The 12042-nt window shown below is 67.8% G+C and overlaps 1 protein-coding gene across 2 annotated transcripts; it reads right to left on the reverse strand.

Annotated features, from left to right (window-relative positions):
* Positions 1–1724: 1724 nt before the first annotated feature.
* On the reverse strand, positions 1725–11468 carry LOC138825353 (F-box/LRR-repeat protein 16). 2 transcript variants are annotated; one of them, XM_070019790.1, is made up of 6 exons: positions 11241–11468; positions 6180–6778; positions 3840–4348; positions 3506–3590; positions 3239–3302; positions 1725–2978 (listed from the first exon to the last, which is right to left on the reverse strand). In XM_070019790.1, exons 2-6 carry the CDS (start codon positions 6762–6764, stop codon positions 2830–2832), a joined length of 1392 nt encoding a protein of 463 aa, XP_069875891.1. In that variant the 5' UTR covers positions 6765–6778; positions 11241–11468; the 3' UTR covers positions 1725–2829. The 2 variants fall into 2 exon arrangements, with proteins under 2 accessions (XP_069875891.1, XP_069875892.1); XM_070019791.1 differs by lacking the exon at positions 11241–11468 and adding an exon at positions 8211–8310.
* Positions 11469–12042: the final 574 nt, after the last annotated feature.

Genomic DNA, 12042 nt, shown 5'->3' on the forward strand with positions numbered 1-12042 from the left:
GTCCTCAGCCCCCCCCGGTCCTCAGCCCCCCCTCCCCGTCCTCAGCCCCCCCCCGTCCTCAGCCCCCCCCCCGTCCTCAGCACCCCCCGTCCTCAGCCCCCCCCGTCCTCAGCCCCCCCCCGTCCTCAGCCCCCCCTCCCCGGTCCTCAGCCCCCCCCCGGTCCTCAGCCCCCCCTCCCCGTCCTCAGCCCCCCCCCGTCCTCAGCCCCCCCCTCCCCGGTCCTCAGCCCCCCCTCCCCGGTCCTCAGCCCCCCCTCCCCGGTCCTCAGCCCCCCCCCGTCCTCAGCCCCCCCCTCCCCGGTCCTCAGCCCTCCCCGTCCTCAGCCCCCCCGTCCTCAGCCCCCCCCGTCCTCAGTCCCCCCGTCCTCAGCCCCCCCCCGTCCTCAGCCCCCCCTCCCCGGTCCTCAGCCCCCCCTCCCCGGTCCTCAGCCCCCCCCCTCCCCGGTCCTCAGCCCCCCCTCCCCGGTCCTCAGCCCCCCCTCCCCGGTCCTCAGCCCCCCCTCCCCGGTCCTCAGCCCCCCCCGTCCTCAGCCCCCCCGTCCTCAGCCCCCCCCCGTCCTCAGTCCCCCCGTCCTCAGCCCCCCCTCCCCGGTCCTCAGCCCCCCCTCCCCGGTCCTCAGCCCCCCCCCTCCCCGGTCCTCAGCCCCCCCTCCCCGGTCCTCAGCCCCCCCTCCCCGGTCCTCAGCCCCCCCTCCCCGGTCCTCAGCCCCCCCTCCCCGGTCCTCAGCCCCCCCCCCCGGTCCTCAGCCCCCCCTCCCCGTCCTCAGCCCCCACCCCCCCCCCCCCCCCCCGCCGCGTCTCCTTCCCAGACGCCGTCTTCCTTCTCCGTCCGCGGACCCGGCCGATCTCCCCCCCCAACCCCCGTGCGCTGGCGGCCGGGCTGGGCGGCCGGGGCGTTGGGGTCGCGGACGGATGCGCTGTCTCGGGCGGCCGGTGGCTCGCGGGGGGGGGGGGGGGGGGGGGTGCGCGAAGCCCGGAGCCGAGGCGGGGGGGGGGGGGGGGGGGTCGGGAAAGCAGAGGAGGGGCCTGGCCTGGCGGGGACCGGGGCCGGTGGACGGGGCCTGGCCTGGCGGGGACCGGGGCCGGTGGACGGGGCCTGGCCGGGCGGGGACTGGGGCCGGTGGACGGGGCCTGGCCTGGCGGGGACCGGGACCGGGGCCGGTGGACGGGGCCTGGCCGGGCGGGGACCGGGACCGGGGCCGGTGGACGGGGCCTGGCCTGGCGGGGGCCGGGGCCGGGGCCGGTGGACGGGGCCTGGCCTGGCGGGGACCGGGACCGGGGCCGGTGGACGGGGCCTGGCCTGGCGGGGACCGGGACCGGAAGCAATCGCGCTCTCGTTTTTACGACTTTTTTAATATATATTTTTATAAACAGGTCACGTGATAAAATAGCACAAGAAACACTTACCAAATATAAGGTTATATCTTCCGCATATACAGGAGAATGAGGTCGTTATGTACAGTAAGAAAATGACTTTAGGGGTTGGTTGGTGGTGTTTCCTCTCTCCCCTTGAATTTTCCTCGACAGTCATTGGAAGTGTCACAGCTTCAGTTGCGTTAATACTTTGGGCAAATAAGAGAGCTGCCCCTCCCTGTCAGGGGCTGTGGGAGAAGGGGCTGAAGAGCGGGTTCCCCCGAGCCTGCCCTTCACTTCACCACCATCCAATCTCTCTCTCTCTCTCTCTCTCTCTCTCTCCCCCCTCTCTTTTCCTCTTTCCTCCCCCCCCCCCCCCGTCAGTCTCTGGCTCTCTGGTTACTCTCTTCCAACCAGATAGGGGTGTCCCAAGATTGAATGTGGGCATATTATCTCCTGGGGCTCAGGGTTGGGTTGGAAGGGGTCCCTGCCCCTCCTCAGCAGTATACGGTGTGCCAGCATCCCCTGGACTTGCAGATGTCAGAGGTCACGGGGGGGGGTAAGAGGGGGTGCAGGGTGCTGGGGACTGGAAGATCAGTGCCAACCTGACCCTTGGCCAGGCCCCTCTGCAGATTCCACCTGAGGCCTAACCAGGGCACATGCAGTGCACTGCTGAGCCCTGAGCCCAGCTGGTGCCGGGCGGCCAGGTGTGGCGCCTGGCTGGCTTTCCAGCTTGTCTTCTTAGATGACCGTCCCGCGGGCGCGGGTCTGGACTGGGGCCTGCTGGATGAATGTTGACCCTTCCATGGCCACCATTGTCCGATGCTGTCCCGGCCTGGCCAGTGTCCAGGGCTTCGTAGGCCAGTGGGGGGGGGGAGTGGAAAGGGGCTGGCCTACACAGTGCTGAGGGCAGGGGTGTGGAGGCCGCTCGGGTTGGGTGGCCAGGGAAGGGGCGTGGACCATGGCTTTGGCAGTGGCCTGTGTCACCTCACAACGCCCTGGTAGGACTCCAGGTGTGGTTCGGTGGAAGATGCGGGCAGCCCTTGGGGCTCATGTAGACCTCTGACCCCAGGAGACCCAGACCCCATCCTCCTGGGCCCTGCCCGGGATGGGGGGAAAGGAGGAGCGGCGGGAAGCAGGGTGTGGGGGGGAGGCGGTACGGGCTACTCCGCCCCACCCCAGGGCCATGCCCCCGCCCCGCCGAAGCGGGCAGTGATGGCGGCGGCTGTGGCATGGTGGAAGGCGGGCGTGCAGTGCGGGCACGAGGGGCATGCACAAAGTCCCCGAGTGTGTGTGTGTGTGCGTGCGTGCGTGGGGCTGGGTCCGCCACCCCCTGCCCCGAACGGGGCTGGGAGAGGCGCTGAGGGGTGGGGGAGGCGCAGGGCATCCCTGGCTCAGCCCGCCTCCCCCACCAAGCCAGGTCCGGGACCAGCGGCGTTGGGAGAGAGGCTGGACGGTGCGCCGCATCCCCGGGGGCTACTCGATCACGAGGCAGCGGGGCAAGTGTTGGGAGAAGTACTTGAAGAGTTCGGGTGTGGCCCCGGGGCAGTTGGTCAGCTCCAGTTCCTCCAGCTCCTGCAGCTGCACCAGGCCAGACAGCCCTGCGGTGGTCAGCAGCGGGCAGCCTGCAGCCAGTGGGAGCAGAAGAGCCGCTCAGCACCAGGCTGCAGGGGGTGGGGTGTGAGGGGCAGGGCACGCACAGGGCCAGGTGGTGTGCAGGTGTGCCGGGGGCAGGCTCAGGGGCTGCGTCTGCGGGACCGGCCTGGACGCCCCAAAGCCTTCCTCTAACTGGGACCCGGGACAAGGCAAGCCATCACCATCACCCTGGTGTGAAGCTGGGCCCCAACAGGCCGAGGGCGGGGGTGGGGGCCACTTTGAGTCTCACCTGCCAGAGACAAGAGACGCAAACTCCTCATAGCCAAGAGGTGCTTCAGCCCGAAGTCCTGCACCTGGGGAGGGTGGGAGGGAGTGAGCGGGCTGCTGGAGGGGAGGAGGCGGGCCCTGCGTGAGACGTCCCCAGCCCCCGTGAGTTAGGACTGGGCTGCTGGGTGTGGAGGGACCTGGGCCCTTGGGGGATGTGTGGGAGCAGGGCCGGGACTGTGGGCTGTCTGCCCGCGTCCCCCACCCTGCCGCCTGGCCCCGACCCCCATACCTGGCAGCACCATCGCAGGTAAAGGCTTCGGAGGGACGACATGGTGGACAGATAGCTGAGGCCGGTGTCGGTGATGCGAACACACCTGTGGTTGGGCCAGGGGAGAACTGCCCGACTTGGTATCCCTCCCTCCACCCCCTTTCCCAGAGAGCCACTGGCGCCCACCCCTCTTCCCTCACAGGGACCAAGCCCCGCAAGCTGCCTCCCTCCTTCCCCAAGATGGGGCTTAGCCGACCAGCTACTCTGGGAGTTCCACACTGGACGGTGGTACCCAGGCCCGGGCTCCCGGCCGGACACGCTCCCCGCAGCGCCCCCGCCTGGCCCCAGCGCACACCTGTCGAGCACGAGCTCCTCCAGACGGTGCAGGTCGCAGGCCACGTACTCGAGGGCCATGTCCGTGATGCGCGGACACCAGGAGAGGTCCAGGCTGCGCAGCTTGCGCAGGTTCTCCGCAACGAGCTCCACGCCGTCGTCGGTGACCTTGGAGCAGCCCGAGAGGCTGAGGGAGGTGAGGTTGGGCAGGCTGTGCACCACGTTGACCACGCCGTGGTTGGTGATCTCCCAGCAGGAGAGCAGGCGCAGCGTGTGTGTGCTGTGGCCCTGGCGGGCCGTGAAGTAGGCCAGCGCCGTGTCCGTCACGTGGTAGGCCTGCAGGCTCAGCTCGGCCAGGTTGGGCAGCAGCTGGGAGATGGCGGCGATGGCGTCGTCCGCTACGTTGATGCAGTCGCTCACGCTCAGCGAGGTGATGCGTGCGCTGAGGCTGGACCACAGGCCCGCCTCCGTGAAGTCATTGCAGCCCGACAGCTCCAGGCGCACCACTCCCTGCATCTGCTCCAGCATCACCTGCGGGGGTGGGGGGGTTCAGGGGTCCGCCAGGTTGGCTCGCCCCTGCCCCACGCCCCCCACGGGGCGCAGGGAGGGCTGCTGCGGCTGTGGCCTCAGGGGAGGCCTGAGGCAGGGGTCTGCAGGGCTGCTTGCAAGGCTGTACTTCAACAACGCTCCAGAAGAGGGAGCACAAGAGGCCCAGAAGCCAGGCCCAATTCGGAGCTGGTTTGAATGCTGGAATTACAGCTCAAAGCCAGACGCCTGTGGCTCATGCGTGTCATCCCAGCCACTCACGAGGCTGATAGGAGGACTGTGGTTTGGAGCTAGCCAACACAGTCAAAACGGGGAGACCTCCAGTTAACCAGTAGAAAGCCAGACACAGAGTGGCACAAGTGAATGATAGAGCACCATCCACAAGCAGAAAAAGCTGCATGAGTGTGAGGCCCTGAGTTCAAGCCCCAGTACACACACACACATACAACAGTACATGCACATATACAGCAGTACACACACACACTCCATGCACATGCACACAGCAGTACATATACACAGTGCACACACATACACAGCAATACACACACTGCAGCATTACCCATATACAGCAGTACACACAGTACATGCACATACACACGGCAGTACACACAGTACACGCACATACACATGGCAGTACACGCACATACACACATACAGCAGTACACACAGTACATACACATACACACGGCAGTACACACAGTACACACACATACACGTGGCAGTACACACAGTACATGCACATACACATGGCAGTACACACAGTACACGCACATACACGTGGCAGTACACACAGTACATGCACATACACATGGCAGTACACACAGTACACGCACAGACACGTGGCAGTACACACAGTACATGCACATACACATAGAGCAGTACACACAGTACATGCACATACACATGGCAGTACACACAGTACACGCACGTATGCGTGGCAGTACACACAGTACACGCACATACACATGGCAGTACACACAGTACACGCACATACACACATATACAGCAGTATATAAAGTACACGCACATACACGTGGCAGTACACACAGTACACACACATACACATGGCAGTACACACAGTACACGCACATACACACATATACAGCAGTACATAAAGTACATGCACATACACATGGCAGTACACGCACATACACACATACAGCAGTACATACAGTACATGCACATACACGTGGCAGTACACGCACATACACGTGGCAGTACACACAGTACACGCACATACACATGGCAGTACACACAGTACATGCACATACACACGGCAGTACACATAGTACACGCACATACACATGGCAGTACACACAGTACATGCACATACACACATATACAGCAGTACATAAAGTACATGCACATACACACGGCAGTACACATAGTACACGCACATACACACGGCAGTACACACACTACACGCACATACAGCAGCACACATACAGTTTCAAGGCTGGCACACTACGGCTTGAGCCATGCTTCCATTTCTGGCTTTTTGCTGATTAACGGGAGATAGGAGTCTGGAGGATTTGTCTGCCTGGGCTGGCTTTGATCTGATCCTCAGATCTCAGCCACTTCCGTAGCTAGGCTATAGGTTTGAGCCACCCGCCGTATCATTCCTGCCTTGAAAATCCGGCCCGTCTTTGAGCAGGGATTCAGCTTGGTGTGAGGTGTCTCATGTGGCAGCCGGGCTTCTCCACCCACAGCCACTGTTTCTCCTTAACCCATCTGAGCTGGGCCTCGTCCCTCCCCACACACAGGGCTGCCGACTGCGGCTCAACCCCCTGCCCTCCTGGCCAGTTTGGAGACCCACCTCTAGGCCAGCGTCGGTGATGGTGGAGCGCTTGAGGCTCATGGCCTTCACCCCCTTCTTGGAGAGCGCGTAGTTGTCGATGAACTCACAGATGTCCAGGTCAGAGACACCGACCAGGCAGAAGCCCTCGAAGCCTCGCACGGCGAAGCCCTGCAGGCTCACGAACTCCTTCTCCCCGCCGGGCAGCACATTGTACAGCTCCTTGGCGTGCAGCACGGGTGTGAGGCCGGCCCAGAACTTGGGCTGGTAAAGCACGCGTCGCCAGGCCTTGCACACCTGAGCTAGCACACACTTCTCGCACGCTGAGAAGTACCAGAAGAGGCTGTTGAGGATCTTCTCATCTGTGGCCAGTGGTGGCCGCTCTGCGGGGGGGCCCCCAGCCAGAGCGGCCCGGGACAGCGGGGCAGCCAGGCTGGGCGGGGGGAGGGTCGGAGCGGGCGGCTGGCAGGGGCGGTTCTTGGCGGCCGGCGTGCCCTTGGTGATGCTGGCTGCTCCCAGGCCATTGGGCTGGCCGGGCAGCTTCACCAGGCCATTCCGAGGCAAGCATGGAGGCTTGGGGTCACCGTCGACACCCGGGCTGGACATCTTCCTGGAACTTTCTGTAGACAGGTGGGGAGAGGGAAGTGAGTCTGCTGGTCTCTGGGGGCCGCGGAGAGCTGTGTGCCCCCTCCCGCCCCCCACGGCTCCTGCCTCTCCCTCCTGAGCGCACAGAGTCCACGGCCAGGTGCGTGCGCCAGGGGCCAGGCCCGTGCTTACACTCCGTGGCTGCACGAATGCACCCTGCCTGGCAGCAGCCAACGGCAGTTGCTGGCTTCTCCCCCGGCCCCCTGGAGGGGCTCAGGCATCTCGTCTGAGAGTCATGTGGCAGCTCCCGAGGACCGTGGCACCCACAGAGGCTCAGGACTCACCCTGAGAAGGGTACCGTGGGCGCCGCCGTCAGTCCCCCGCCAGCACTAGGCAGCGCTGTGCTAAATGCACCCACCACCCAGAAAAGGAAATGGAGGCGGACGCCAGGTGGATTGCTGATCAGATCAGACAGCTAAGCGGTAGAGCTGAAGGTTGGACAGGCGTGGGCTGAGAAGCTAGAGGGGTCTCCTCAGGCAGGGCCATCCACCCCCAGGCTGGGTCTGGTACCTGCCTGTGGATGGCAGGCCGCACAGAGGGTAATGGGACCCCATGGTGCCAGTACCATCTGTCTCCCTTTCCGGTTAGATATCCTTGTTTCCACCTCTCCACAGCATGCAGGAAGGAGGCAGGGCTCTGAGAGGGGGAGTCTAGCCTTCTCAGGCTCAAGCCCCACACTTCGGACCCCACAAGGGCTCCATGTTGAGTGTGTGGCCTTGGCTAGCCACTTCCCTCCTCCGGTGGCAGAGCTGGTCACAGGGGCCTGACTCACAGCCTGGCTTGGAAAGTGACCTGGGGGTTACTCGTGTCCCCAGAGTAAAGCAGAATCTGCCTTCCCAGGTCTGCGGGTGACTCGGGCTGGGCCAGAGCCCATGTTCCGGTCCCTGGTCTCCCATGCCAGAGTTTCAGAGGCTCCCCTTCCTTCCTCTGGCTACGGACCGTGGCCTCACACAGCCACCACGGGGGTGTCTTAAAAGGCCCCCGAGATCTTCCCAGCCCCTACCGTGGGCCTGGGGCTAGGCAGGCCCTCAGAAGAGAGGCGCTCACGGCTCCTCTGCGGTTGAGGCTCTCTTCTGAAGGGCAGGGCTCAGCGAGCTGGGACGGAGGCGGGAGCCACCAGGAGACGGGACCCGGCCCTGCTCTCCCCATCACCAGGCCCAGAGGCTCGAGCCCTTGGGAGGCCGTCCTGTCAGCACGCCGGCCCTGGAGCGTGTGCAGATCACAGGGCTGACCTCCCTGGGTCCAAAGGTCCTGCACCCCGCAGCTGCAAGCCCTCTCGTCCCCGCAGGCTGGCCAGGCCCTCAGTGCTATCTCCCTCTCTCCCACACCTTGGCTGCACCTGTGCTATGCTCAGCAGCCCGCTGGTGGACGCGGGCAGCGGCTGGCCGGCACCCACACCCCTCGCACCTTGGGGAAGCCATCTAGCTCAGTCCTGCGTGGGGTACGAGCTTGAGGCTCAGGGGAGTTTAAGTTTGTGTCCCATCGCGGAGGAGACTGAAGCCAGGGGTGACCCCAGCTCCCTGAGCACCAGCCCTGGGAAGAAAAGAAATAGCAGGGCTAGGCCTGCGACCCCCACATCCCAGACACACACTTCTGGGGATGGAGAGGCGATCCCAGCCTCAACACCCCCCCCCCCCACGCCCAGGCCGGCCCGGATGCCCACTGTCCCCATGCCGGGCGCAGCACCATGGACAGCGGCATGCTGGGTGCTGCGGGGCCGGCGGCACCGAGGACAGCGGCTCGGCAGGGAGGGGAGGGGAGAGGAGCCTAGAAGCCCAAGAAGGATCCCCGGAGGTGGCGGAGGCGGCGCCAGGGGAGAAATAATCCAAGAGCGGTGCTGATTTAGGCTGAACGTGCTTGCAGCGCAGGGCGCACGTGGCTTGCCCGGCGGGGAGGGGGTTGCACGTGGACACCCAGGGCCTCCGTGGGCCGGCCCGCACGCATGGAGGGGAGGCCGCAATGTCCATCCCAGCCCCGCACCCTGGGTTCGAGCCGCCGCCCCTGCTGCTCCCACACCTCGCATCCAGCGTGCTGGTCGCAGTCCTGACTGCTTAACACCTGGAGAACCCCTGCCACATGGCACAAAATGGCCCAAGACTGAGGCTTTGGGAGAAAGGTCAGCCCCATCCAGTAGGAGACCAGGATCGCTTAGGGAAGACGCCCTGACCCAGCAGGACGGCTTCCCGGCTGACTGCCCACACATGGGCCAGCATCACAACCGCTCCGCCAGTCCCCGGCCCCCACCCCTCCTCTAGGCACATGCCTTCCAGCCCTTGCTGGGAAGCCAGCACCCCGGACAGCGTCTGCCTCTCCTGGCCACCTCTGTTCCCCCTTGAGAACAGATGCCACCACGGAGGTTCTGACCGCTGCTGCACAGCGGGCGAGCGACAGCCGGCTGAGGAGCCCCAGGACAGCCACATGGATGGCCAGCTCAAGCACTGCAGTCTCAGGGTGACAGTGGCCAGCGTTCTAGGGGAGGGAACCCACTGGGCTTGGGACTGGAAGACTGCCTCTGCCCTGGGGGCTTGGGGTGGAGACACCTGCGTCTCCCTTTGGCTAAGTTCCCCTTCGGAGCTGCAGGGCGAAGCAAGCTGGCTGCCCGCCCACTACCAGAGGAAAGGGACGGGAGCTAGGGGGAAGGCAGGGAGGAGGAGGTCTCCCCTTCCTGCCCTGGCTGACTGGGAGCAGGGAAAGCAAGGACAGAGATTTTTCCATGTCACAAAACTACGACAGGCCCAGCCGCCCGCCAGGCTGTCAGATGCCCAGTGCTCGGAGCTGGCCTGTCCTGTATGCTGCTTCTCCAGGATCCCGGCGGTCCCTGTGTTGTGGCTAGTCTCCGTTCACTGGCCTCACCCAGCGGGGTCTCTGCCGGGCACCTCTGCTCTCCTGCCAGAGGCTGGCGGCTAGATCTCCACTAGCGCCCCTGCCCCCCTGCCACCAGTCTGGGATCCCTCTCCCCGTTCCTCATGCCCCGTCTGCATTGTAGGCTGACCAGCCCCTCCTGCCTCCTGAGGCAGTGACCCGGTGACACGGGTCCTAGCCGCAACCAGGGCTGGGCTGACGGGCGGACGCGCTCCGACTGCCCTGAGACTCAGACATGTCCATATCCCGGCCACCGCGCACGTGTCAGCAGCAGTGCGATCCTCCCACCCCCGGCCGGAATGCTCTGTGGGTGATGGGATGGGAGCCCACGGCCCAGGGTGCTGGGGGGGGGGGGTCTTTGAGAGGGACTGGAGTTGATGCCACGGCTCAGGGACGTGGCATGGGCCCGGGGCTCATCTCCACCCTCCTGATGTTGAACCCCAGCTCTCGGGGCCCAGCCGGTGCCAGGGCCCTGGGCAGCTTCTGGGCGGGGGCTGGGATGGCAGCAGCCTCTTCCCGGCCCTCCACCCCGGCCGGCGCTCCCCGCCAGCCACGGCCGGCTGCCCTGCACGGATGGGGGCAGGATGGGCTCCAGCCTCCGAAAGGGGGGAGCCTCAGCTGGGGTCTGAGTCCACGGCGTGAGGGTGGCAGGGAATCGGCCCCCATCCCCCCCCCCCCCCGTGTGCACAGCTGGGTGTGGGGGGGCGGGAGGCCTGAGGATGGACCAAGGGTGGGGAGGGGCAGCCCGCAGGGGGGCAGGGAGGGGAGGGGAGGGCTGGGGGCAGCGCTGTCCAGAGGCTGGGCCAGCGGGGCACTGGGCTCCAGAGAGCTGACGGGTCCACCCTCCTCCTCCTCCTCCTCCTCCTCCTCCTCCTCCTCCTCCTCCTCCTCCTCCTCCTCCTCCTCGCCGACATCATCCTCATCCTCCTCACCCTACTCCTCCTCCTCCTCACCCTACTCCTCCTCCTCACCCTCTTCCTCTTCCTCCTCATCCTCCTCGTCATCATCCTCACCCTCACCCTCCTCATCCTCCTCGCCCTCAGCCGCCCGCCCAACCTCCCCCGAGGCCTAGGCCCCGCCCGAGCGCGGCGCCTGCTCCCCCGCCTGCCCGCGGGGGCTCCCCGGGCCGGGTGCGGGGCGCGGCGCAGCCCACGGGGACCCCGCCCGGGGGCGCCCGGAGCTCGGCGGCTGGCGGGGCGCGGGGCCGCGCGCGCTCACCCGCGGCGGGGGGCGGCGGGCCGGGGCCGGGCGGGGACTGCGGTTACGTAAGGCGGCCCGGGCCCCCCGCCGCCCGCCCCGCGCCCGGCGGCCTCCCCGCGCCCCGCGGCCTCCCCGCGCCCCACGGCCCGAGGCCTCCCCGCGCCCCGAGGCCTCCCCGCGGCCTCCCCACGCCCTGAGGCCTCCCCGCGGGCGCCCCGCCGCCGCCCCGCGGGCTCCCCGCGCCCCGCCGCCGCCCCGCGGGCTCCCCGCGCCCCGCCGCCGCCCCGCGGGCTCCCCGCGCCCCGAGGCCTCCCTGCGGCCTCCCCGCGCCCCGCGGGCTCCCCGCGCCACGCCGCCGCCCCGCGCGCGCCTCACCTGGGCGCGGGCTCCTGGCTCATACCCTGCGGTCCGCCGCGCGGCCTCGCGTCCCGGGCAGCCCGGCGCGGGCGCCGCGGAGCGCGGAGGCGGCTCCGGTCCCGGCGCGGGGCGGGCGAGCAGGGCCCGGCCGCGCCCCGCCCCGAGCGCCCGGGCCTGGCCGGGCCCCCGCGGCCGAGCCCGGAGCGGAGCTCCCCGGTGGGAGAGGACCGGGCGCCCGAGCCTCCCACCGGGGAGGCCGAGCCCAGATAAATGAGGCCGCGGAGCCGGAGCGGAGCGGCGCCGCCTCCTCCCTCCCCGCGCCCTCCGCCCCGCGCGCCGCCCCCGCGCGCCGCCCCGCGCGCCTCGCGGCCCGCGCCGCCCGGCCCCGCGCGCGCTCCCGCCGTCCGACCCAATCCGCGCGGGCGCCGCGGCCCGGCCCCGCCCACCGGCGCGCCCGGCGCCCGCGGAGACGGACCGACCCGGCCGGGCCGCCGGAACCTCGGCCGCGCCTCCCGAGGACCCGACCAGCCGGCCCCGAACCCGCGGGCGGCGGAAGAGGCCTGGGGAGGAGAGCGCCAAGGCCCCGCGGTCCTGGCGCGTCCTGTGAGCGCGGGGCCGGGCCGGGCGGCCCCGTCCGGGGTCTGGGGTCTCCCGGGAGCCGGCGCAGCGTTAGGGATCCGAGGTCAAGAGGGCGGAGCAGGGTCCGGAGGATCGGGACGCACGCAGCGCCGGGCGCGGGCCCGGCCGGGTTGGTAGAGCCGGGGCCGGGCGGTGCGCGGCCGGCCCGGCCTGTCACAGCCGAGCGCGCGGCCCTGTGTGC

The sequence above is a fragment of the Dipodomys merriami genome, unplaced genomic scaffold, assembly GCF_024711535.1.
Source record: "Dipodomys merriami isolate MVZ:Mamm:240054 unplaced genomic scaffold, mDipMer1.0.p SCAF_137, whole genome shotgun sequence".
NCBI lineage: Eukaryota > Metazoa > Chordata > Mammalia > Rodentia > Heteromyidae > Dipodomys > Dipodomys merriami.

What these genes read in the sequence shown, in the direction of transcription:
- LOC138825353 (XM_070019790.1), bottom strand. Translation starts at nt 6,764, where the DNA reads ATGTCCAGCCCGGGTGTCGACGGTGACCCCAAGCCTCCATGCTTGCCT. An exon ending in TCACCGACGCTGGCCTAGAG is followed by an intron (nt 4,349 to 6,179) that starts GTGGGTCTCCAA and finishes CCACCCCCGCAG; the next exon opens with GTGATGCTGGAGCAGATGCA. An exon ending in GAGGAGCTCGTGCTCGACAG is followed by an intron (nt 3,591 to 3,839) that starts GTGTGCGCTGGG and finishes GCCCAACCACAG; the next exon opens with GTGTGTTCGCATCACCGACA.